Below are 27,827 nucleotides of genomic sequence, written 5' to 3'. Positions count from 1 at the left end.
TTTTTTTTCTATTTAGGGTTTTTTATTATACTTTTCTAACTTCTCCAAAATGTTTCCATCTTATAATAGTCTATAGTTAATATAAAGTTCTTTATTTTTTTCTTCTTATTGGTCAGTGCTAAGAAGTGTACACAGTAAAAGAGATTCAATTGGATAAGTGATTTTAGAGATATACAATATTTTTAAAGTTTATTTTTTCCAGTGATTTGATTTATTCCTAAAAATAGTGGCTATTGAAATTATATTCAATATGAAATTTGTTGAGTTTGATCATTTTTCTGAACTTTTCATTATGCTAGTTTCTTCTTTTTTTTACCCTTGTCTCATTTCTTGTATATGTCTTAAGTCCTTTTAACATAATTTAAATTGATTTCTACACAGAGTAAGAAAAATTAAAATATTAATGATGTCCTTAGAAGATGACAGATTCTTTATAGAAAGATGATAACATGTAGAAAAGGTTTTCCTAATTTTTTTCCCCCCATTTTAGAGCTCCTCATCTGGGTAGAGAACTGGTGTGCAAAGAGAGTAAGAAAACGTTTAAAGCTACAATAGCCATGAGCCAGGAATTTCCCTTGGGAATTGAGTCGTAAGTGTGTTACAAACTATAAACGTTTATGAAAGAAACTGTGAAACCCTAAAGATTGTAATGATATTTGCATCTGAGTGTTGCATTTGATGCCTTTGAAATGAAAAAGCAAATAGCCATTGCTTTGATACTATGTCACCCTTATATACATTTTCTGGTTCACAAATTATTAACATTTTTACTACTTTAACCAGATACATTTTCAAATTGTTTTTAAATTATAAAAGTAGCAAATGAATATATGTTTATTGTAAAAAATCAAATAGCGTGGAAGTTTATAGAATAAAAATAACAGTTTACTTCTACTTCACTAATAGTTAATTGGTAAATAACTAGAGTATTTTTGTCTAGATTTTTCTGCGTGTTTTTGCATTCTTTATAAGCTTGAGGGATAGTTTACATTTTGTTCTGAGTTTTGCTTTTTAATTTCTTTTTTTCTTTTTAAAAAAAATTTTTAATGTTTATTTAGTTTTGAAAGAGAGAGAGAGACTGAGTGTGAGGGAGGGAGGCACAGAGGGAGAGGGAGACACAGAATCAGAAGCAGGCTCCAGGCTCTGAGCTGTCAGCACAGAGCCCAACATAGGGTTTGAACTCATGAAGTGTGAGATCATGACCTGAGCCAAAGTCAGACACTTAACCGATTGAGCCACCCAGGCGCCCCAGTTTTGTTTGTTTGTTTATTTTATTTAAATCTTGTATTTACTTTTGAGAGAGAGAGAGACAGAGTGCAAGCAGGGGAGGAACAGAGAGAGAGGGAGACAGAATCAGAAGCAGGCTCCAGGTTCTGAGCTGTCAGCACAGAGCCCAACACAGGGCTCAAACCCATGAACCATGAGATCATGACCTGGGCCAAAGTCGGATACTTAACAGACTGAGCCACCCAGGCACCCCTTGTTTTTTCTTTTAAAAATGAGTGTACAGTAGGCAAGTTTAGAAGAGGGAAGGAACTAAGAAGGAAAAAAAAATAGCCTGGGGCTTCAATTCATTCCTTACTACAAAGCTGTAATCATCAAGACAGTATGGTATTGGCACAAAAACGGACACACAGACCAATGGAATAGAATAGAGAACCCAGAATTGGACCCACAAATGTATGGCCAACTAATCTTTGACAAAGCAGGAAGGAGTGTCCAATGGAAAAAAGATGGTCTCTTTAGCAAATGATGCTGGAGAATTGGACAGCAACACGCAGAAGATTGAAACTGGACCACTTTCTTATATCATATACAAAAGTGAACTCAAAATGGATGAAAGACCTAAATGTGAGACAGGAAATCATCAACACCCTAGAGGAGAAAACGGGCTAACAGCCTCTGACCTCAGCTGTAGCAGTTTCTTGCTTGACTTGTCTCCAAAGGCAAGGGAAATAAAAGCAAAAATGAACTATTGGGACCTCATCAGGTTAAAAAGCTTCTGCACAGCAAAGGAAAGAATCAACACAACTGAAAGGCAACCAACAGAATGGGAGAAGGCATTTGCAAATGACCTATCAGATAAAGGGTTAGTATCAGAACCTACCAGTCTCAACACCTGCAAAACAAATAATCCAGTGAAGAAATGGGCAGAAGACATGAATAGACACTTTTCCAAAGAAGATACCCAGATGGCTAACAGACACATGAAAAGATGCTCAACATCCCGCATCATCAGGGAAATACAAATCACAACCACTTTGAGATCCATCTCACACCCGTCAGAGTGGCTAAAATTAATGACTCGGGAAACAACAGATGTTGGCGAGGATGTGGAGAAATGGAAACCCTCTTGCACTGTTGGTGGGAATGCAAACTGATGCAGCCACTCTGGAAAACAACGTGGAGATTCCTCAAAAAATTAAAAATAGAATTACCCTATGACCCAGCAATAGCAGTACTAGAATTTATCCAGAGGATACAGGAGTGCTGATTCATAGGGGCACATGTACCCTAATGTTTATAGCAGCACTATCAACAATAGCCAAATAATTTGAAAGAGCCAGATGTCCATAAACTGATGAATGGGTAAAGAAGATGTGGTATATGTACACATACATATCTATACACACACACACACACACACACACACACACACACACGTATACACACATATATATACACACACACATATATGTATGTGTCTATACACACACACACACACACACACACACACAATGGGTCACTACTCGGTGGTGAAAAAAATGAAATCTTGCCATTTGCAACAATGTGGATGAAACTAGAGCATATTATGCTAAGTGAAATAAGGCAGTCAGAAAAAGATATATGTTTTCACTCATATGTGGAATTTGAGAAACTTAACAGAAGACCATAGGGGAAGGGAAGGAAAAATAAGTTACAAACGGAGAGGGAGGCAAACCATAAGAGGCTCTTAAATACAGAGAACAAACTGAGGGTTCATGGGGGTAGGGGGTTGGGGGAACGGGGAAAATGGGAGATGGGCATTAAGGAGGGCACTTATTGCGATGAACACTGGGTATTGTATGCAAGTGACGAATCATGGGAATCTACTCCCAAAGCCAGGAGCACACTGTATACACTGTATGTTAGCTAACTTGACAATGAGTTATATTAAATAAATAATAAATAAAAATGAGTGTATCTCAGTATTTGCACAATAATTACATTTTTATGTCTTTTTCTTCTTTCCTTGGTATTTTGTAGTATTGATGTACTATCCTTTATTTTATTGTACCCCTACTGATAAACATTTTGATTGTAGTTTTTCACCATTGTAAACAATACTTCAATGAACATCTTGACTATGTCCTTTCAAACCTGTACTTATCAGATGCTCATTTAAAAAAAAATCAGTTTGGAGAGATGGGTGGAATGGAAGAGGTGGGTCGGTAGAGCTGGCTGACAGAACTATAGCTTTGGCCTCCTCTCTAAAGTAAGGGGTAAGTTGAAGCTGCAGGCTATTTTTCCCTTCTTCCTTCCCCTTCTAAACTGGCCTAGTATATTAAAAATAATTCTCATAAAAGAAAGAAAGAGTCATATTTTTTTTACCAAGGATATACATGCCTTATACTCCTCAATAACCCAAATATAGAAAAATAGAATGAACTATGTATAGTCCTCAATCTATAGATCAGAGAGGGAGATTGATAGTTCCCAGATGTGGCAAGGGCATTAGCCATGCATACAAATCTGCATAATTCATCCTGTCTTGGATCCAGTTGACCCATAAAACTGGATACACCAGTTTTATGTTCTAATAAGGAAGAAAATGTGGCTAATTGTAATATGCTATCAATTTTAGGAGTTATCCCAATTTCACTGTTAATATGTGAAAAAAACCAGGTACATTAGTATTTATAGTGTGGTCATTATAACCATTCCTTCTGAAAAAAAGAAACATAGCATATAAAAGCCAGACAAAGAATTCATTCTAGAATATAACATAGGTCAAAGAACAGAAGAAAATTCCTTGTAAATGCTATAGAAAAACGTAAAAGGTACCTGGGTGGCTCAGTTGGTTGAGCGACCGACTTCAGCTCAGGTCATGATCTCACAGTTTGTGAGTTTGAGCCCTACGTCGGGCTCTGTGCTGACAGCTCGGAGCCTGGAGCCTGCTTCTGGTTCTGTGTCTCCCTCACTCTCTGCCCCTCCCCCACTCATGCTCTGTCTCTTTCTGTCTCAGAAATAAATAAACATAAAAGAAATTAAAAAGAAAAACATAAAAGGAATGTGAAATCAGTGAAATGGATCATTCTAAGATGAGATGATAATAGAATGAAATAAAAAGACTATAAAGCTAAGGAAATAAATTAAGCACTAATAACACTGTTGCAAAATAAATACATTAGAAACAACAGTGAACACAGTAGATGTGGCTGGAAAATAAAATCCGATAGTTCGTAATGAATTTATGAAAAGAGATTAAAGGAATTGGAGAAGTAGCGTTGATGGAGGATAAAGAGGGTTCAACATAAGGATTATTGGTGATCCACTTATATAGAGAGCCTCCAAAATGTAAACAAAATAGTATTCAAAATAGGATCAAAGACATTTTTTCTGTAAGTAGAAACCCTGAGTTTGTAACATAATATTATGTTCTAATGAGAAAAATCAATAATGATTGTAACAATAATTATCCCGATTAGATTATTGGACTTCAGTTGTTGACAAATCCAAAAAAGAGGTTAAAATCCTGGCTTCACATTTTTTCACATCTCTGGCATTTCGGAGACAAAGAAAGTGTGATCAGGTAGTGTATCTGGCTAAGATGTCATTTACATAGCAAGGCAGTTGAAGAAAACACAGAAGAATTCAAGAAATATAGCAGCTATGGGTCCACTTTGAAAGAAAAACACTATTGCTAGGGGCCCCTGGGTGGCTCAGTCGGTTGGTTAAGCATCCGACTTCAGCTCAGGTCATGATTTCACCATTTGTGAGTTCAAGCCCCACATCGGGCTCTGTGTTGACAGCTCAGAGCCTGGAGCCTCGTTTGGATTTTGTGTGTCTCTCTCTCTGCCTCTCCCCCACTCACACTCTGCTTGTCTCTCAAAAATAAAGATAAACATTAAAAAAATTTTTTTAAAGGAAAACACTACTACTTAAAAATGAAATCCATCCAACCAAAAGATGAAAGGAGAAGTTCTAGTTAATAACTAGTGTAATACTGAATCCTGGGAGACATCATGAAATTGTAATTCAGAGGGAAAGAAGCATAAGCTGAAATTTTATGCCAGCTAGATTGCCCTCTAGCAAAACAGAACACTCATTTATGAAATCTGCAAGAAATCAAGGAATACTAAGCACATAAGAGCCCATCACACATAAAGGATTGACAGTGAAATACAGCCACTCAAACAGTGAGGCTAAGTAAAGAACTCAGGAAAGTGTAGACTTCAGAAAGAACATGGGTGTAAGCCTTGAGTTCATTTAAGTATAGATCTAAAGTCAAACAGTGTGGAAATTGTGGCTTCACATTCAAATGTAAAAGTTGTGAACTTTGACAGTAAAAAGAATAATAAAGAGTCATGAGGATGAAGGAGGTGACATTTCCTCATCCTTAACATCTAGAAGTTAATACTGTCTGAGTTTGATGCATATAGTTATAAAACAACATAAGGACACAAATCAATTTGAAAAATGATAACATTTTTTTCTCCTTCCATTTTTCAGATTATTGAATGTTTTGGAAGTAATAGCTCCCTTCAAGCACTTTAACAAGCTTAGAGAATTTGTTCAGATGAAGCTTCCTCCAGGCTTTCCTGTAAAACTAGGTAAGAGAAAAATTTACATTTCCTAATAGGTAATTTCATTGCCTATTAGAAACATGGAACAGTTAACTAACATTTAATAAGAAATGTGCTTTTGAAGGAAAATGATTTCCTAGTTGCTTATGTTTTTATAGTTTTTCTGTGATGATACGGATTGAGATTCATGTTTTCAACTATATAAAGTGCCCAATGCATTTCTAATTCTACTGGATTTAACTTACATATAAGGGATATGCGAGTATTTCGTACAATGGGGTGCGGGTAAACTTACAATGCACTGTGATAATGTTTTTAACATGGAAATAGGGAGACTGGATTTAGCCCTAAGTTTTAGCAGACTCTTGAGTTTCTGAACAGTGGGGATGTTTCTGGGATCAGCAGTCGGTATTCATGGGTAAAGTAATCCTCATTTTTCAGTCTTAAATGTTTAAACTTAATTTCATCTTTTTTTTTTTAAATTTTTTTTTTTCAACGTTTATTTATTTTTGGGAGAGAGAGAGACAGAGCATGAACGGGGGAGGGGCAGAGAGAGAGGGAGACACAGAATCGGAAACAGGCTCCAGGCTCTGAGCCATCAGCCCAGAGCCCGATGCGGGGCTCGAACTCACGGACCGCGAGATCGTGACCTGGCTGAAGTCGGACGCTTAACTGACTGCGCCACCCAGGCGCCCCTAAACTTAATTTCATCTTAAGCATGATCTTTAAAAATAGTAAACTCCCATTTTGTATGCAATAGTAGTGCATATTTAACTATTTAAGTATATCAGAAAACTGGGAACAAGAGACTATTAAAATTTTCTTTAGGAGTTTAGACTTATATTTAGCATTAAGCTTCAGGAGAACCTTTCATACCACCCATTTTATGTTTGGATGGCATTAATATGCCAGCAGATATTTAATCAGTGCTTGCTATGTGCCAGATGCTTTTCTAGGGGTTAGAGACAGCAAAGTCTCTCTTAGTGTTTGCATTCCAGTGGGAGAGAAAAATAATATATAATAAATATAACCTTTATATAATCCCTCAGATATATTTTATTTTTTTATTCAACATTACTGAAACCACATTTCACAATAATTAGGCCAAAATGCTTTGCTCTCAGAAATAATGCTTTAATTCCTAAAAAACATAACCTTCTCAACTTTCCCAACCTGGAAGTAAGCATTTTGAGGGTTAAAATGGATTTTAAAGCATGCTTTCAAAATGTCAATATGATTCCCTTTGTGATGAAAAATCACTGGGAACCCAGTATCTACTTGAAGAAACCAGTGATAAGACCTTAGGCAGAAATGATTTGAAAATTAAAGTGATCAAGAGATGTGTGTTTGAGCTGTGGGTAGGGATCATTATGTGAGCATTTCTGCTTAAAATCCCACTGTAATTTTCTATAGCCAGAAAATAGTTGAAGCAATGGACTCCCTTGTAGGTGCTGTATTTAAAGAGGCACAGTGACAAACTAAAGTAGTGGGCAGGGATTGAAATATGACAGTTTCACTATCCATGCATTCACATCTATTTAAGTCCCAAACCCCAAATGCCCACAATACAATATAGACTTGTGTGCAAAAGAAAAATCTGATTATGTGAAAAGGAAAAAAGAGTCTGCAATACTTCTTTGCAGGCATTTCTCTGTTTAGAACCACATTCTTAACAAGGAATTGACAATCTTTTGCTTGTATACTTAAAGTTTTCAGGAATTTGTTTACCTTTCTCTCTTTTGTCTTTTTGTCCCTCTTTTGCATTAAATTCCTATAAAACTCTGGTCCTGGGTCTGGGTCCACCATTTCTGTTTCTGTGTTCAGTCGGAAAAATACAATTGAGGGGGAAAATTATAAAAAATTTAGAAATTGTTGTTAAGACAATTGTATGTTTTCAAAATCAGCCAAAGCTTTAAATCTCTTTTTATTCTCCTTCCATTTTGCTCAAAGGCTAAATTTGAACCTCTTTTCACCAGTTCCATTCTTCTTCCACTATTTCCTCCCACAGTCTAAGCAGATGATTTTTGCTTCCTTTGTTCCAAAAAAAGACAATCACGGGGGCACCTGGGTGGCTCAGTCCATTGAGCATCCGACTCTTGATTTCGACTCAGGTCATGATCCCAGGATTGTGAGATCGAGCCCCACATCAGGCTCCACACTGAGCATGGAGCCTACTTAAGATTCTCTCTGCCTCTACCCCTCTCCCCGACTCGCATTCTCTCTCTTTGTCTCTAAAATAATAATAATAATAAAAAGAAGCTTGCTTCAAAAAAACATGATCTGAAACAATACCTCCCTATTACCACTCCCCATACAGACTTTTTTTTTGCTCCAATTCCATCTTTTCCTTTATCTTTCCTGTCTCAGTGGAAGTGGTGCCTCTCTTTTTAGCTTGAATAATCTCTCCATTTGTACTATGGATCTGTTTTTCTCCCATCTCTTTTAAAAAGCTTGCTCTATCAATCTCCCCCTATTTCTCTTTTATATTCAGACTCTCTTCTTCACTGCTTTTTCTCTCTTAGCTGTCAGACTTTGTTCAGATCTATCTCCTTTTAAGATTCAACCAATTGGGGCGCCTGGGTGGCATAATAGGTTAGGCATCGGACTTCAGCTCAGGTCATGATCTCACGGTTTGTGAGTTCGAGTCCCACATCGGGTGAGCACTTTGAGCCCAGCTTCAGGCTCCGTGCTTGGGATTCTCTCTCTCTCTCTGCCCCTTGCTCATTTGTGCCATTTCTCTCTCTGAAAAATAAATTAATAACAGAAAAGAGAAAAGAAAAGAAAAAAAAATTTCAACCAACTAAGTAAAATATAAAACAAACCCTTGAACTCTGTCGTACCCAGCACTTGCCTTTAATCTTTGCTTTTCATAGCCAGGCTACTTGAAAGTCTACTTTTTATCTCCATGGTTACTTTCTACTTATAGTTATATTGTAAATGGGAGAAGGTGAAGGGACATAAAGGGAGGCAAAGTTTTTCTACTTCACTTGAACTGCTAAAGTGATGACACCAGGAGACTATGATAAGTTAGTTATATATAATCAGTACCTGGCTGAAGAAGCCATATACAAAGAGAAGAATCACCTCAGTCTTTTTCTTCATTTTCACATGAATGTTCTTGCTGTATGTCTTCACACTTTCCCATGTTGTAAGGACACTTGCCAGATTGGATTCGGGACCACTCTAATGACTTTTAACTTGATTACCTCTGCAAATTGTAGACCTTGTCTCCAAAAATGGTCACATTCTATAGTAGGAGTTAGGACTGGAACACGGATTTTTGGAGGGGAAAGAAGTCAATGCACAGCAATAGCCAAAGCAATTTTGAAAAGAATAAAGTATGAGTAATTAGTCTGCTCAATTTCAATATTTATTATATAGCTATAGTAACCAAGACTGTGTTGTATTGGCTGAGGGATAAATATATAAATCAACTTAACAGAACAAAGAATCCAGAGATAGACCCTCATAAATATGCACAACTGATTTTTTATAAAGATGCAATAGCAGTTCAATGGAGGAAAGCTACCCTTCTCAACAAATGATGCGGGAGCTATTGGACATCCAAAGGAAAAACGGAAACCTCCACCTGAGTCCTGTGGTTATATAAAAATTAACTGAAAATGGACCAGAGATTGAATTAAAATGTAAAACTGTAAAACTTCTGGGAAATAAACAGAAAACACCTTACAGATACAGGTTTAAACAAAGAGTTCTTAGACTTCATACCACAAGTATGAGCCATAGAAAGAAAAATCAATGAATTGGACTTTATCAAAAGTAAAGCCTGTTTGCTCTGTGAAATACCCAGTTAAAAGAAAGAAAACACAAGAACTTTTAAGACTCATCAGTAACAAGCCAATTACAAAAGGGCAAAAGACACAGACATTTCATCCAAGAGGATATATGAACGGAAAACAAGTGCATGAACAACGTTCAGTATTATTAGCCATTGGGGAAATGCAAATTAAAATTAAGTATCACTTTACATACCTAACAGAATGGCTAAAATAAAACATGTGACAACACCAAATGTTTGTGCAGAGGTGGAAAAGCTGGATCACTCCTTACGGGTTGAATTGATTATAAAAGCCCCAACTAGAAACAACCCGGCAGCTCATTGCAGGTTTTCTTTATCTCTTCCACTCTTACTATGTTTATTATTGATATTTATATTGTTAAATCTAGATGCTTTTCTGTTATCCTTCTTAATCTCTCCAGGATCTGTAGCGTTCTATTTTTGTAGAGTCCTGTCTGAATGAATGATAGTTTTTCTTCAGATTTCCTCTGACTTGATAGAATTCTCTCTTGATTTTCTTCCTGCCTGTCTGGCTGCTGCTTCTGGAGCACATCTCTCCTTTTACTCTTGTCACCTTACATTATATTCTCATTGCATCTGCTAAAACATAAGCCAAAGCACGTTACTACTCTGCTGACAAACTTTCATTGGTTTCCCATTTCCTGGAGAGTAAAAGCCAAAGACTTTTTCTGGACCTCAAACCCACTTGATCTAGGTCCCTGTTTCTCCTCTAACCTCATCTCCTCCTTATCTTCCCCTCATTGGTCTCTTAGCTGTTCCCAGGGTACACCAGACACTTTCTTTTTTAGGGCTTTTGGGATTGTTCCCTCTACTTGGGATTTTTGCCCCTCTAGACAACTAACTGTATGGTTCATACCTCAGGTCTTTGGTGAAAGGTCTAGAACTCTTACCCCAATTATTCCAATTCTGATGGGATTTTTTTTATCACATATATTTAAGTGATGGATTGTAGTTAGTATTTTAAAACAAAAGGGACTAATGTATTTCTTTTGTATTAGAATGATAATAAATCAGCTTAGATTAAGAATAGCATCTATGCTATAATAAGAAGAAAAGATGCCAGAATGCAAAAAGCACAAATGTTTCTGTCTCTTTGCCCCAAGTAAAAGATCAAAAGACCAGTGGAGTCTGGCATTACAGTTTTAAGACTGGGAAGCAATGGGAACTTGTGTTTTTGGTGTGATTCTTGATGCCTTGGTGTGTTTCTCTTTTCACCAATAGAAACCCTTCTCCAAACTAGACACACTCACTATTAGACATATTTTAGGATTTATCAGTTCCTTGAATAATGCTTTTTTACATTTGAAGGAGTATGGATATCTCTAAAAGTATTTACGGTGTATAAATAGATGATCACTTTATTTTACGGTGTTATCATTGATCGTCCTCTCTAGATATTCCCGTGTTTCCTACGATCACAGCCACTGTGACTTTTCAGGAGTTTCGATATGATGAATTTGATGGCTCCATCTTTACTATACCTGATGACTATAAGGAAGACCCAAGCCGTTTTCCCGATCTTTAACTGACATGGAAAATGATGTCATCTGACCAAGGAAAGCAAGAGAATACAGAGACTCCAGAAGTGAATCCAAATAGAAGGGACAAATATTCCGCGGAGAAAAGGGAATTACATTGAATCGACACATCAGTAAAATGATATGATGAAATGGGCCTTTAAAAAGAATTTCAGCAAGTTTCCTGATGTGCCATTTTCAGTCTTTTTAAAAATATACATATTATAAGTGTAATAGTTTGACACCTTAATGACCCTGAGTACTTCTTATGTAAAACAGCTCTAAGTGCTGTGATTTGTTTTTAAAGATTTTTACACTTCTTGTTGAAATATATATGCATATAAATATATCTATATCTAAAACACTCCTGGACCATTAACATAAATTAAATGTCTTAAGAGATATGAAGCCCTTTTAAACTTGTCATCTTATATTCAAGGTGATATTTATAAATACTCCTTCAAGCTTTGTTTTCATAAAATGTAAACTATGTAACATTATGTATAGTTCAGTAATTTGAATGTTTGTTCAATATAATGAACTAGAAGGAATGCAGTTTTCTGTAGATGAATGAACCAAATGGTAACCATTAAACAATTGCATTTATATGTTGCAATACATTTCAGAAGGAGCGTTCACTCTGCAGGGAATAAGGTACCTCCTTTAGCACCTTAGTGCAATTCATCGTGGTGCTATTTGTTTTTACCTGAATTCTTTCTTCAATGGAAAATGTTTGTTACTAATCTTCCTTTCATAGAACCTCAATTTTTTTTTCTAAACTTGAGTTTAAAAGTCCTTTTTGTGTTCATGATAAGGTGTGGTTAGCATGCTTAAAGATACTCCTCTTCCAAATCTCAGCACTTTAAAAATACTCCACAAATTTTTAAACTTGCTTCCTAATAACTGCACATCATTCTGATTATTTTGTTTTTAATGGAACATGGATGCATTCGTGTCAGTTTTAAAAAAACAACCCACATATTTTGGATGTCCCTACATATTTAATGCTTTCAAAGTAAGGTAAAAACATTTTATATGCTAACAATATTTGTTACAAGCTAAATTCCAGAAATGTACACAGGATCGACAATTCCTACTGTTTATTTTTTTAAGTCACAAGAAAATATTTATTGATTTTAATTAATCTCCGAAGTGAAATCATGCATTACTCATTTTTGCATTTAAAATTTTTCATATTTATTCCAAGATGGTTTGAAGGTCCAAGAATGAAAATAAATTAGGGAGAATAATGTATTACAGTCATAAAATGTTATGCTGTATTAAAGAGCTTAAAGAAATGTTTTTTAAATGTGTACTGATAAATGTGTCAGAATGCATCTGTCAAATTTTGTAGAATGACCAAATAGTTTAAACTTTTTCCAGGATTTTAACTAATTTGAATGAATTTAGAGACTTTTATTGAAGAGGTGATTTATTTAAAAATCCAAAGCATCAACCATAAGAAAATTTTATAATAAACATCTTTAAAGCTGCATCTTCATGCTGAAACATACTACATTGCATATGTTGACATTTTATTAAATACATTTTATAATGAAGTAATCATAGTTAAAAATTCAAAGACCAATTACTACCTTGTGTGGGTCTGTTGAATTTTGTGGAAAAAGTTGGTAAACCCAGATTAGGTTTATTGAATAGAAGTTGATCCCTATTATTTTGGGAATGCTTGTTGATCAAGTGACTTGGAGACTGAATTATCCTGTCGGTGATTATATGAGGTGTGAGACACTGAACAGCAGTGGGCACTGTTGCTTTTAGGCTCCCTCGCTTTGTGGGAATATGGTATGCTTCAGGAGTAGACTGCAGATTTTTTCAGACATACAGACAACTTAGTGGATAAGAAACATGGTAAATTGCAGCTTGGGATTTATCAAGCTCCTAAAAGCTGTGAATATTTTGCTGGGGTACACTGGAGGTAGGAAGACTACTGAAAACTTTTGCACTTGGATTTTGTTTTTAACTCTTATCTTCTTCTTTCATAAAGAATAGATTATCCATTCCAAATTTTTTTTTTTAACTCTCTCATAGAAGCTTATTTAAAAGTTCAGTGGGTGATGGGCACCCATATTAAGGAGAGCACTTGTTGTGATGAACACTGGATGTTATATATGTGATAAATCACTAAATTCTCCTTCTGAAACCAATACTACACTGTATGTTAACTAACATGAATTTAAATAAAAATAAAATTAAAAAGTTCAAATTTAATGAAGCAATCAGGAAAGACTTTGTTTAAGAATTCTTCAGTCTTTGTTAAGAATCCCCAGTCTTTCAGGGATCAGCCCCTCTGGGTTGATCCAGGTTTTAAAAGGGCAACCTACTATCTCCCATTCTGGGTGGGATACGAGCCTACATATCTGTATTATGTATTATCACTCCACCAAAATGTCTTTTATCTGATCACAGAGGGCAAGCAAATGTATCTCTTATCATGGTGAAAACAAGGAGTTAATTAATGCAAATAAACTTTTCACAATATTAGACTTTTCAAAATGTGCCTTTTAATCCAGTTAATGAAGCTCTATGTATGCTGTGTTTCAAGTAAGTAGATCAAAAAACCATATATTTTGATAATCTCACGTGAAAATCTAGATTTTGTGTTGTTTATTTAAGTCTGTAAAATTCCATGTGCCTTCCAACTGTGACTGAAGAAACTGTTTAAACTTGGGAGACTGTAAAATGGTCACCTGACATGGCCCTTTACAAGTGCTCAATATTCCTGCCACCTAGTACAGAATCAGAGGAGATAGGATTCTTGTCTTCAAGAAAATTGTTCCCTAGAGACAGTTTGCCTCTGTGTGTAGTCATTTGTATACAGAGAATTGTCACACGTCACAAAGGGAAGCATAAAGCAGATGCTGTGATTATGGGGAGGCAGGTCCATACAGTGGTCTGGAAATGAACGCATTTTCAAAGAAGCCGATAGCAGCTGTAGCCAAAGAACTACCAACGGCTGACCCTTGAACACACAGGGGTTAGCGGTGTCAACCTCCCCCCCTTCCCCCGCAGTCAAAAATCCATGTAACTTTTGATTCCCCCCCACCCCCCCACATTTAATTACTAACAGCCTACTGTTGACTGGAAGGCTTACTGACAAAGAGGTGATTAACAAATATTTTGTTCATTATATATATTATATATTCTTGAAACAAAGCTAGAGAAAAACATTAAGAAAATGATGAGAAAATATACAGTACTGTTATATTTATCAAAAAATCTGCATATAAGTGCAGCTGTACAGTTCACACCCATGTTAAGTGTCAACTATAGTTTCTTTCTCCTGCTTAGAACTGGTGTTGCGCCCCACTCACTCAAAAATGGGTTTTCCTTGTGGTGTTCATGTACAGTTTGTTATTCACACCTTGGGGGATGGTGGTAAATGATTGTTTTAGTGAGCCTAGTCTTTCAAATTGAGAATTAGTGAGTAGCACGGGGCACAGTATGTCTCTACTGTTAACTCTAGCAAAAGGTACCTTAACCATGTTTTCAGAATCAACAAAATGCATCCTTACCAAACTTGTTATATTTGAAATTAGGAAGTTTCAAAGACGACTGATGGTGAAACTTGCCCCAGAGATAATTGGACAGGAAGTGTTAAACCACTTGTAAAGACAACAAAATTCAACTTGGTAAAAGCCCATCATTTGTATACTATGAATTAGCAGAAACTACTTTTGCAAAGCATTTTATGTCAGAAATCTGTGGCAATAGTATGTCCTAGTCAAACCATCTCAAGTATTAACATACTTTTTGGATCATGTGATCCTTCTTACAGTACTATCCAGTGAACTTTAAAAAAATTTTTTTAAAGGGTATCACATTGTAACTGTGTGTGTGTGTGTGTGTGTGTGTGTGTGTGTAATGTTTATTTTGAGACAGAGAACAGGGGAGGTGCCGAGAGAAAGAGAATCTCAAGCAGGCTCCGTGCTGTCAGTGCTGAGCCCAAGGTGGAGCTTGAACTCATGAACCATGCATGAGATCATGACCTGAGCTGAAAGCAAGAGCTGTTGGCTCAACCGAGCCACCCAGCCATCCCTCCAATGATGAACTTTTAAAACTGTTACAGCTCAGTTTAGAATAGTGCTTTCAGCCACAATGGCACCTATGGTACACAAAATTAGAATTTCACGCTGGCCACAGCACCTATAAACTGAAATAAAATCTCTTAAAGGCTTTAAAGAAAGGTACTTGGCAATCCTTCCTGAATTTGATCATGCTTTGCAGGTGAAAACAAGGTAGAAGCTGAGTGTAATGTAAAAACAAACCATCACTTATATCATCTGTACCTCTCAGAGAGTTCTTGGTCACTAATGGTGGCTAACAATGACTGGCTTTAGTATTTTAAATAATGAATGTGGGTGGCGTGGGAATTTCAGAGGACAGGACAGAAGCAGAAATTCCGTAGTTTATATACATTGTGGCTTCTCAGCTGGCACCTTTGGGATGATGAGGCAGTAGCTGGACCTACAATTGCCTCACCTTCCCCTAGATCCTCCTTCAGCTTCTTAGACAATCAGCCAGGACAGTGAAGGGTCCTAGTTTCTGCAGGACACCCCTGCCACTGAGGTCAGAAGCAAACAAGACCTGATGGACCTAAGTTTCAGCCCACCCTTGTGGGCTCTGGCTCCTGTGTGTGGTTCCATCTTACTCCTACTCCTCCCAACTATCCAGCTTCCACTGTAGACTGCCAGTGGGGCTTTAATCTCCAGCATTGCAAAGACAAACACTTTTGAGACTCCTTAACCAGCCCTCAAAATTAAGGTCAAATCTCTGTTAAGAAAGGTTGCTTCCAGTGATTCTGCTCCTCTGAACACCGATAAGAGAAACATTCTTAATCTATATGATACTTGTCTTCTGAAACTTGATACTTAAGCAAATTTTAACTTTTCACAGTGAATGAAAAAAGGCAGTTTTTACACCTGGTGTATTGATAGCATTGTATCCTAACTGAAAAGTAATATTAAGCATCATTTGGATCATCCCATTCCTTGTGACCCTAGACCTTTAATTTCTATGTACAAATCATACATTAGCTAACCAGCTTTTTAAAAAAGGACATCCTTTTAAAAAGGACTAATTTTAATGACGTGACCTGGGAAAATAACCTTCACAACAGAAGACTTTTAAAAGAACGTGAACATCACTTCCCCGATTTTTGTAAGGACAGAATTAAAAAAAAAATTAGTTCTATCAGATCCTTTCTCTGTGAATTCTTTGATTACCAATAACATCTACTATTACACTTTAAGTATATTCTTTAGAATATCCCCACTGGTGAATTAGCATGGTTCACATATGAATTATTTTGCTAAAGAATGTCTAAATGTATTTCACATAGACCTCGACATAAAATGAAAACGGCATTCAAAATGAAACTGAATAAAGCAATCTCAAACATCTACAACTCCAGATTAGTCTCACTTAGAAAAGCTGCTTGTGTCAATAAAGCCTTAGTGATAGACATACTCTTAAAAGTACCAGTAACATTTGTCACATTGATAGTTAGCTAAAATAAACACAATTACTGTACCTGATCACAGAGAAGTATTTTAGAACAGGGATGAAATTCATTAGCTTCGATTTGAGGCAAAAGGAACAGAAATCTTAATTCCAGCTTGAAAGGTCTATCTTCAAACAGCATGCGCTCCCACCACATCCCAAGTACATAATCTGGTGCCCAACTGGAGAAACTGGCATTGGTTTTGCTAGAGGGAAAGTTGGCTTGTGCCTGCTGATACTCACCACAGAACCTTAGTCAATTCTAAGATGCAACACCAAGGTTAAAGAAAATTAGTTTTTTACTGTTCCAGTGAAAGCCTAGTTTGATTTCCCCAAGTACCTAACATTTTCCTATGCTCCACATAATAGGTTATCGCTACCAGGAAGGTGATCCAAAATCCAGTCACAAAAAGAAAAACATAGCCTTCTCAAAAGCCTTGTCTCCACACAATTTATCTTAGAGCTTCTGCTAAAACATTATCCCAAACTAATTATTGTATAGTTTTGAAAAGCTCCATAATCAAATGGCAGGTACCATTTGCTGACCCCGGCATATTGTTTTTCTAACTACCAAAATGCATGGCAAAACCCCTCATTTTAGACAGGAAAATTAAGGTAAGAAACAGGTCTCCCACCTGGTGAATGAAACCAAAGTAAGAATGGACTCTCATATAGCCTACTACTTCTCATTCACTCCTGAAGGATTGAAGTAAATAAATAGGACAAACATTTTTCTAACAAAACCACCTTTATTTTTAAATCATTTTTACTACCAAATACAGAACATAACTCAGCGTGGAGGCAGTATTCACTTGATTTCAACTGATTATGTGGTAAAGGGTTGTGTCCCCAGTGCAACCCTTTGTGCATAAAATGTTCACTAGAAGAATAACCTAGAAGTGTGGATTCCCTTCACTGTTAGAATCTTAAGTCAATGGCACTATTTTAAAGCCAAAAATTTCTTAACTGCCTTTGAAAAGTTAGTATATTTGTTTGTATTCAGAGATTACAAGTGAGGAAACAGGTTTTACTATTAGGTTTAACCACATGAAACTGCCAATATTTTACTTGTTTTTTGACTTACAAAAATGGCAATGTCATATGGTTCAACCCTTACTAAAAAAGTTTTCGAAAGTTTAAACAAATGTCATTTGTCTTCAACTTTGTGTTTAAAAAACGCAATGGGACCATTACTAGAACTTTTTACTCACTATAGACAAAATTCCTTTGATAAAATCTTTAAAAAGTTACTTACTACAAACTGTAAAAACAATGCTGCTTTTCTATATGGCATTTTAAAAGTTAAAAAAAATTATACTCAAACTTGCATAAAAGCTACAATTCCAAGTCTCATTTTCTCCTTAATGCCAGCCAAACACTACTCATTTCATAACTGAATAAATATACTATTTAGTATTTTACAGTAGATACATACCATTGACAGTTTCTATACTATTCCAGAAAAGGCAAATATTTATATTTCACTGAAAATATAAATTTACTAGATATAGGTGGGATCATTTATCCTAAAGTTAACTGCTTTACTCAACCCCATTCCTACGCCCAGAATATGAGAAATAAAATTACACTAAGACTGTTTTAGATAGAAATAAAACCAACTTTGACAATTCTGATGGCAACTAATCGCTACACTGACAGATTTCATCTCATTACTGTATTTCAATATGTGGACTGAAAGGGGAAAGAACTTGATTTGTAAAATGAATGAGGTAAATGTCATACATTCAACAGTGTAAATAAATACAAATACAGTTTTACAGGAACATGAACATGAGTTTAAGGGTTTTATTATCAAAGTCTTGTAAAACAATTTCAGAAACTGTACATCAACATGGCACAGACTGTAGCCTACTTTTGTTTTTACTGCACAAAAGTGAAGCTTGAAACTCCTGTAACTAAGAAAACAGTTGCCTAACTACTTTGCATTTAACATGGAATCACTGTGTGCATAAGATTACTACTGCAGTAACAGTAACACAAATTTATTGGTTTTATACAACTTGAGATCAAATAAAAAGTACATTATCAAGTAGATTTGTCTTATTTTAAAAGCGTATGAAGGTCAATTTAAAATGCACTACCCTCTTTTTCCAACACTGAGATTAAAACAAATTAATAAAAGAGTGGAAAATTGAAAATCAGGACAAGAGAGAACTTTTCTCTTACAGATGGACTCAGGATAGGCAGAAGCTTTCACTGATGTAGACGTGGAATAAATTATTTCAGGACAAAAAAATTCCCAAACACCTTATGAAAAAGTATACAACTCTACTTCAAAATATGCTATTTACTCACTGCCAAAGACAGTTTCATTTGAAATCTTGTTTCTGTAATTAAAGCCTAATCAGCCATCAAAAAAGGTTAGTGCATATATAACCTTTCAAAGTTAAACAAAAGCCACAAAAATTTAGCCGCAAGGCTTAAAGGATTATCTATTTCAAATGTTCATTTTCAGGTGTAACTGTAAGAATGTTAATTTGTCATGTCAACAAACAAGACCATAAGTAGATCCATCATGTTGGAGGATTTTAATGACATTTAGGATATTCCTGCCACAATAACATGCAATCAGTGCATTCCCTACATGGCTCTATTACGGCAATGAATCAAATTCTAGAAATACTATAAGTGAACTTACTTATAATAAAGGAGATCATACAACATAAACAATCCATGCCTGCTGTAGATGCATGCAGCTTTTCATTTTTGTTATGAAGCAGCACCAGAATAGTAAAACTGCTTGGATACTCAATCGGATTTCACCATGTCAAGAATTGGTTACTCATGTGTCATTTTCTAAAAGCTTTTGGATGTAAATAACTAATATCAATATCAGGAGCTTTATAACCATTTATAACTCAGAGCTGTATACATCTAGGTTTGAGATGAACAAATACAGCATTAAGAAATCACACAAAGGAATGACACTGATGCATGTATACAGTTGGATTCCCATGGAGGCAATATTCAGTCACTCATATCCATGTCTTCTTCATGATGATCATCCCCATTCACTTTGGATTCTCTTAGTGAATCACCAGTTCCCTTTTCCACAGAACATTCTTTTGTTTTAGGGGAACTTGGTTCTGTTGGCTTCTTCTCCTCTTTTTTCTCTTTTTCGCTGTCATACCCTTGTTCCTCTTCATCGTAATCCCGTGTAACCTGCTTTGCCAAGGAGAATAAAAAAAGTAAACGTCTTCACAGAAAAACCACTTCTTAAAATTACCAGCACTACCCTAAGTATCAAAGTAAATTAGTTTGGAAACATACTTTCACATCTTTATCACTCTCTGATTTTCTTTCCCGATCCTTTTCCTTATCTTTACTTTTCTTCTTCTTGCTTGTTGAACGTTCTCTTTCATCTCTGCTTCTTTCTTTGTCTTTATCTTTCTTCTTCTCCTTTTTATGTCTAGGATGACAGTAAAAAGATTCTCAAAAAAGATGCTTTAAAGGAACCACTCAAGAAGTTTCACCCTTAAGTGTAGCAGTAAGTTTAAACTTCTTTAGATGGTGAGCCTGACCCAAATTCATACGACACGAAGAACAAAGATCCAACTTCAAAATACCGGATACAAGCTGTGCACAAATAATACAGGCAAGAGGACTGGAAGCGGGTTACAGGTCTAAACGCTCACTCCCAAACACTGTTTATTAGAACACAGTCTCAAGCATGGAGGGAATGAATACATCAGCATGTTCTTAAGCACTTTAATTCCTGAAAAGGAAGGAAAAGTCTAGAATTTTAAAAATAAAAACAGTTTCTGAAATATAGAGAAGTACAGATCCCTATGACTAATATTCTTACCTCCTAGGGGATGGTGAGCGAGACAGTTTTCTTTTAGGTGACCTAGGCTTTTTAGGAGATCTCGTGCCACTCCTACTTCGTCGTCGTCGTCTCTCTCTAGAAACACAAATGTGCAAACTAGACTTTAAAATACAGTATTATCTAAAATATGCAGGCACATCATAGCAGATGTGCCCATGAGAGAGCTCCACTATGAACTCCTACAAGTTTCTGGTAATGAAAAATCCATTTATTTTCCTTTAGTTTTTTCTCTTTTTTTAAAGATTTTTAGTAGTAATCTCTATACCCAATGCTCCACAGACTGAGCCAGTCAGGCGCCTCCAAAAGACCCATTTTCAAATACTGTTTTGAGCTGAAGAATCGAATGAATAATAAACAGCTGCAATGTTTTTGCAAACTGTGTGCTTTTCCTTTAATGTCCTCAAGAAAACCTTAAATTTTCTTAAAGACAAAAGTTCTAATGCGTGAGTAAAAAGTCTGAAGTAAATGTTCAGAAACTGGTTTTAAATTCAGTGGCTAGAAAAGGTATACAAAAGTATGTTGTGATATGAAAGTCAACTGCTAATAAACTCTAGGACAATTTTTTTTTTAGGTAAAATTCAAGGAGTGGAGTTAGTAATAACAGAGATCAAACTAACTCCCCACATTCCAACAAATCATGTTGCCGTCAACCCTGCTTTGAGCAATTGTTTTTAAGATGTGTATAGCCTTTCCCATCTTTAAAACTGTGGGTTTTTCTTTTCTTTTTAAATATTCTGCCTGCCAGTGTTCTGAAAATTTTTAAGACTTATAAGATAACCGTTATAATAATTTAGGCACAAAAAATAATCAAAATCCCACATTTTCGGTTGTCTTTTTTAAAAAAAAGCTTTTTGACTCTTACAGCCCTGGGACCTCTACCACCAGAAACATTACACACAACTTTTCATTCATCAAATATTTATTAAGCTTGTCAAGTCTGTATACCTCATTCTTTTTGCTACCGCTCTGTGTAATCGAAACTCCAAATACCCTAGATAGAACAGATGTTTTGTATTTGTCACATAGTATGTATGCAACAAAAATTTAACACCTATCAGTACATTTTCTTTTTACTGCTGAATAATATTCCATTGTATGAACATACCATTTTGTTTACCCATGTTAGTTAATGGGCGCTGGGGTTAACTTTTGGCTTATTATGAACAATGCTATTATAAATATTCAATGCAAAAGTTTTTATGTGGAAATTAGGTTTTCATTCCTTTTGGGTACATCCCTAGGAATGAAACTGCTGTGTCAAGAAATTCAAACTTTTTAAGGAATTGCCAGTTTTCCAAAGTATCTGCCCCATTTTAAAAATATTTATTTATTTTTAGAAGAGTACAAGTCGGGGAGGGGCAGAGAGGGGACGGAGGATCTGAAGCAGGCTCTGCGCTGACAGGCTGACAGCAGCGAGCCTGATGTGGGCTCATGAACTTGAACTCATGAACTGTGAGATCATGACCTGAGCTGAAGTCAGAAGCTCAACCAACTGAACCACCCATGTGCATTTTACATTCATATCAGCAATGTTCAGAGTTCCAGTTTCTCCACATCCTCACCAACCACTAGTTACCATCTGGTTTTTAAAATAGGACTATCCTAGTGGGCGTGAAGTGTTTTTAGTTTGCATTTCCTTGATGACTCATGTTGAACATCTTTTTATGCACTTATTGGACACCTGCTTACCTTCTTTGGAGAATTGTCACTTCAGATCCTTTGCCAAATTTAAATTTGGTTATTTGACTTTCTATGATTCTGCACATGTATTTCTGTACATCCTATGATTTCTGAACAAATCATATGGCCTCTCATTTTATCAATAAACCACTATGTATGTGGATATTTTAAGTATGACTTACTATAATAAAATGAACTTAATGTAGCAATTCAGCATACATTAACATTAAAACTTAACTGTTAGGAAAAGAACACAAGTAAACCAAATCAGGATGTGAAATGTATACGGCAAACATAAAAACTGACCTTTATAACTGAATTTCATGTCATTTCAAATGTAACACCATAAAACGTAAACAGAACTTTAGGTTACTCTTCAAAATTGCCTTAAAAAAACTTCAACGCTGAAGTATGTACTGATGTACTAGAAAACATTTAATGCTCACAGTCTACTATTCTTGCAAACAAAGTTTTAAAAGGTGCCAAGAACTCCTAATGCCACCTTACCTGCTTGCACTTCTGGAACGTCTGGCTGTGCTATAACTTTTTGGTGGTGTTTTGGAACGTTTCTTTTCTTTATCTTCTTTCTTTTTTTCTCTAATAGATGAACACAATTTATGAATGCATAAGAAGAGTCAGCTAATATAAATTAATATAGCACTACAAAAAGCACAATGAAATCTAATCTCATTCCTGAAAAATGAATGGTAACAGTATGGGAATAATAGCTCAAGTGGCATATTTGTAGGAAATCAATTTTAAAAAATCCCATTTTCCTGGTATTACACATAAAACTCTCCAACAAAGCAAAACAGACTGTATGATGAGAAAATAATAAAGGATGATGGCCAATTTCTTGGCATATACTCTGGCAATAAACACCAATAGTTTTAATAACTGCTTCTAGGCTCTTCAAACCTCTTCACTCTAACTGAGTACCAGTTTCCCAACCCACCATGGCTCTATGTCCTCTACTATCAAGCCAAACCCCATAATGTGCCACTGGATTTAATCATCAACATTACCAATATTCTAAAGCACATACTCTATGTTGTTAGTTAATTTCACCATGGACCAAGCCAACCTTCTACTTTTGTTTCCTGCTACATATTCTGGGCTATTCAGTGCTATCAAAATAATTCCCATCATAATGGACTGTTGCTACAACCATACCTCAACTTCTCCAAGACTCTGGGCAAAAGGTAACCAATGTCTTTGTTGAATGAGAAGTCCTTTAACCCCATAAATGTATACATACCCATCCTCAACTATTCTATAATTTTAGACATTAAAGTATCTCTTTTTTTCCCCCCTAAGCTAATTGCCCTATGCTACAGTTTCTATTTCACTCCTTTCCTTCTCTGGTCACCCTGCTTCCTTGAGTTACCTCCTCTCTTCATTCAAGTCTTTACCATCTAATTTCCAATTACTCTAACAGTCCCTTAAGGAGACCCAGTCATGTTTCCACAAGCTGATCCTTTATCACAAATCTTTTCAAAGTACAAATCTGAAAATAATAGCTCCTGATTCCATTAACTTTTCCATCTGGAGACACTGTCTCCTGGATCAGGTGTGTCTAAGTGTGAATAACACAGTCTTCCGTGTGTCACCTGTCTCCTTACACTTTTCCGACCTCATTTCCTAGTTCCCCTACACCAAAATACTTGTTTCCCTAAGAACGTATGCTAACTTTGTAAACTACGTTCTATACCTGAAACCATGTTCTTAAATCCAGTCAAATCTTTCAGATTTTTTTTTAATCTGAGAGAGAGAGAGAGAGAGAGAGAGAGAGAGAGAGAGAGAGAGAGAGAGAGAAAGTGAGCATAAGAACGTGGGAAATAGGCAGAAGGAGTGAGAGAATCCTAAGCAAGCTCTACATTCAGTGTAGACCGTGACATAGGACTCGATCCCACAACCCTGGGATCATGATCTGAGCCTAAATCAAGAGTTAGATGCCCAACTGACTGAGCCACCCAGGTGCCCGTCAAATCTATCAGAATTCAATACTCAGTCACTTCTCAAGTCTCTTCTAACACGACTAACAATGATACTTCCTTGGTAATCACATTAATCTCTCTTATATAAGAAAAGTTCCTTGAGGAAAAGAATGCCCAATTCCTCTTTGTATAATAAAGGTTTCATTACACAAGTTTGTTTGATTGACTGCATTAAGATGACTCACTCTGTAAAATATAGTAACAAAGCCTCCTTTCCCAGTTGAGTTATATGCTCACCAAAAATAAATTCTTCTGGATACCAGTTGTCTTTATTATTGTAATTACATAATTATACAAATGGATAACAGTCTAAAATAAAAGGTCTGCTTCTAAAAATTTGGGCAAATATTATAGAAAGTGATAAGAAAAGTTGCTAAAAAAACATTGTGAAACTATGTGACAACTAAAATTTGAGAAGAAAAAATTTAGTCACTTTTAAAATGTGATAGTTCTCTTGTCACCTTAATGGTGGCTGAAATGAAAAAACAAAAACAATGATTTAGTAGATGTTACTCAGGACTACATATTAACTTAAAAGGGTCTGGCCCTAAATGAAAAAGACTACTGAATGGATGCTTAAGTCCAAATAAAATGTTAACGTAGGATGTTTAATGAATCCTTCAACTTTAGCCTTCTGCTGGTTCCAAATCTTGGGATGAGACACTCTAAGTATGGTTCAGCAGTTCTTAAAAAATATTTATAAGGTGCTGACAATGAGATCTGTAAAGATGAATTAAGGCATGGCTGTCTACCATGAACTCTTTAGCAGACCAAAGGAATGGCTGGTAGCACCATATGCTTAGCAGGGTTGAGTGAAAAGAAGGAAATGAAAGAAGGCAGTGGGATAGCTAAGAAATTTTATTACAAAGAAATTATTATCTAGGTTTTCAGCTATAAGGAGAAGCCTCAAGTTTGCAAAAGGGCACAAGAAAACAAATGTCAGTCTCCTCAAACTTTAAAGAGTCTCTTCTCCAGTCTAGCCCTATCCCCTTTCACCACCTCTTTTGTCATTAAGTAGCACTGTATTTAAGTCTTGGAAACTCTAAAATTTGTATTCCCACTCAATGTCAATGGTCTACTGTACCTGGTTTTTGATGTGCTCCTTGACCTTCTACCTCTCTCTCTGGAATGAGATCTTCTCCGTCTTGGACTTTTGGATCGTCGCCTACTTCTTGACTTAGAATGTGATCTCCTTCTTGATCTGCTTCTTGATCGCCTAATAATGCAAAAAGAAAGCCAATACACATATATAAATGCAGAAAGACTAGCTTTGTGACTGTTTCATTTAGCAACAAATGATTCAGACATATGGGTTAACCATCAATAAGTATGGGTAATTTTCTGTCAGTTGCTGATACTATTCATTTAGTCCATAAATAAAACATCTTTGATACACTAGAAATTAATACTTTTTTTTTAACACCTGGAATTTCTCACCTTACCTGTCAAAATAGTCCTCCTATGCCCTACAAGTCTGAGCCTAAAAATAGTGCTAGACAATGAAGGAAAATAGAAAGTTATCTGATTCATTTGCATCATCTTCCACAACTACACAGAATTTTATCATGTATCTTATGTGAATCCTCACTACTGCAGGTTAAATCTATGTCTCTATTACCAAATACTTACATATTCTTACCATGTGCCTTACAAATACTCGTTCTCACAATAAGCCTGTTGAGTAGGTACCATTCTTATTTGCATTTTTTAAATGTAATCCACTAAACGTGTTCTTGCCATCTATGATTTCTAATTGTTTCACTTGATTGTTTCACTTCTATTATTTCACTTGATTTACAACTTAAGAGATATCCGAGCAATGCAGATTTATATAAAAATATGCAACTCAGCACAGTCTCTTTGACTCTCATTTCCCGTCAACATGATCATTATCTCTAAGTGATCACCCCTTTCCAGTCCTGTAACAGAAGTATTTCTCTCTGTGTCCTCTCCTCCTTTACCCCCAATCCTATATACTTTCTCTTCCAGAACTTAAGCACAATTAACTTTTTGATGTTGTCAATGATCCTCCTTCTTATATTTTATCCTCTTTTACAAATAATTAAAAATAAATTGTATCGTTTGCTTAAGACTTTTTTTTTTTTAAGTAGGCTTCATGCCCAGCACGGAGCCCAATGTGAGGCTTGAACTCACAACCCTGAGATCAAGACCTGAGCTGAGACCCAGAGTTGGATCCTTATCGACTGAAGCACCCAGGCGCCCCAAGACTTTTGTCATTTAACTTAAAAGGACCATTCAACTTGTTTCTAGGGAAAATTTCTAGTATAGTCTAAACTTTTTGTATTCACTTCTTCAAGTTGTCCAGAGGATAGACACTTTAGAAATGAAAAAGATTTTTGTGTTCAAATCTCAATTATAAGGCAGCACATCTAAAACATTCTCTGAGCCCATTGTTTGAACATGAAAAAACAACAGCACCTATATTACAAGTACTCGTCGTTTAAAATGGAATTAAAAAGTTCAGCTCTGCAGCGGGGCAGGTTGCCTGGTAGCTCAGTGGGTTGTATGTCCAACTCTTGATTTTGGCTCAGGTCATGATCCCAGGGCCGTGGGACTGAGCCCCGTGTTGGGCTCTGTACTGGCATGGAGCCTGCTTAAGATTCTCTCTCTCCCCCCTCCCCTACTCACATGCTCTCTCTCTTAAAAGAAAAAAAAATAAAAAAAAAGGAATTCATGGGCACTTGAGTGGTTCAGTCAGTTAAGCTTGTAACTTAGGCTCAGTTCATGATCTCACAGCTTGTGAGTTCAAGCCCCGCGTCAGGATCTCTGCCTAACAGCTCAGAGCCTAGAGCCTGCTTCGGATTCTGTGTCTCTCTCTGCCCCTTTCCTGCTTGTGCTCTCTCTCTTAAAGATAAAAATTTTAAAAAATATAAAAAATAAAATTCAACTCAGTGCCTTAGTGTAGGTGTATGTAAGAAATACTGACTGCCTTCTTTCCTCTTACTAATGTGCTAAGATGGCTTCTTTTGTCTCATTATCTCAAACTGGTGTTTCAAAACCTATCACTAGTGTCTTACCAAATTCAATAAATTTTTGTAAGTAAAAATTGTGATAAAAAAAATCACTTTTTTTTTTTTTTTACTGTATTTGGAAACTACTATGAACAATCCTTCTCAATACATGTCTATAGCCTAGGAAATGTTCATGTAATACGTACCTTTCTGTAAGCTTAATAAAAATGGAGAGTATATACATGTCTACCTTATTCAACACTCTACTCTTAACAACTACTATGTTGCCTAACTTCAGTAAAGGGAAATAATAGTATATTTTGGGTGATATGGAATACAAAATATCAGAATAATCACTTTCTTCTTGAAGGTTAAAAAAAATTCTGGAAAATAAAAATTGATGTTACTAGAATTAAGCACTACTCATCTTTTGAGGACTCTGGCTTTAAGAAAACTTAAAGCCAGAAAACTTAATGGTCGATAACCATTTAGCTCAACTGAGTTATTAACTCCTTTTTCCTGCCTTTAATGTATACAGAAAAATTACAGATGTAGAAAAAATCATAAGCACATTCTTAGTTTCTTTCTAAACAAAAGTGATTAATAATACAAAATATCTTAAAAAATTCTAATAAGCAGGGGTACCACACCCATAAATTTACTAAGGTCCTGAAACAGCTATTTTTTT

The 27,827-nt window shown here is 35.9% G+C and overlaps 2 protein-coding genes across 11 annotated transcripts in view; one reads left to right on the top strand and one right to left on the bottom strand.

Annotated features, from left to right (window-relative positions):
- ANKRD13C (ankyrin repeat domain 13C) overlaps window positions 1-13,352 on the top strand; it is a 90,479-nt gene extending 77,127 nt beyond the window's left edge. The window contains exons 11-13 of one of the 2 annotated variants that reach the window (XM_015080876.3): window positions 491-589; window positions 5,713-5,813; window positions 11,001-13,352. In XM_015080876.3, the coding sequence (XP_014936362.1) occupies window positions 491-589; window positions 5,713-5,813; window positions 11,001-11,131 (331 nt within the window). In that variant the 3' untranslated portion in view covers window positions 11,132-13,352. The remainder of the gene's footprint in view (window positions 1-490; window positions 590-5,712; window positions 5,814-11,000) is intronic. The other variant, XM_027058878.2, reaches the window with a different exon arrangement.
- A 5,083-nt stretch (window positions 13,353-18,435) lies between these two features.
- Window positions 18,436-27,827, bottom strand: part of SRSF11 (serine and arginine rich splicing factor 11) — a 43,763-nt gene continuing 34,371 nt past the window's right edge. For 6 of the 9 annotated variants that reach the window (XM_027058891.2, XM_027058892.2, XM_027058893.2 and 3 more), the window contains 5 exons: window positions 25,252-25,383; window positions 22,678-22,767; window positions 20,470-20,586; window positions 19,935-20,073; window positions 18,436-19,829 (listed from right to left, as the gene is read on the bottom strand). In XM_027058891.2, coding sequence (XP_026914692.1) covers window positions 19,632-19,829; window positions 19,935-20,073; window positions 20,470-20,586; window positions 22,678-22,767; window positions 25,252-25,383 — 676 coding nt within the window. In that variant the 3' untranslated portion in view covers window positions 18,436-19,631. The remainder of the gene's footprint in view (window positions 19,830-19,934; window positions 20,074-20,469; window positions 20,587-22,677; window positions 22,768-25,251; window positions 25,384-27,827) is intronic. The other 3 variants (XM_027058894.2, XM_027058895.2, XM_027058896.2) reach the window with 3 other exon arrangements.

Source organism: Acinonyx jubatus, chromosome C1 (assembly GCF_027475565.1).
Source record: "Acinonyx jubatus isolate Ajub_Pintada_27869175 chromosome C1, VMU_Ajub_asm_v1.0, whole genome shotgun sequence".
NCBI classification, from domain to species: domain Eukaryota; kingdom Metazoa; phylum Chordata; class Mammalia; order Carnivora; family Felidae; genus Acinonyx; species Acinonyx jubatus.
Note: the sequence above shows the minus strand (reverse complement) of the source record. Positions and strands in the feature narration are given on the sequence as shown.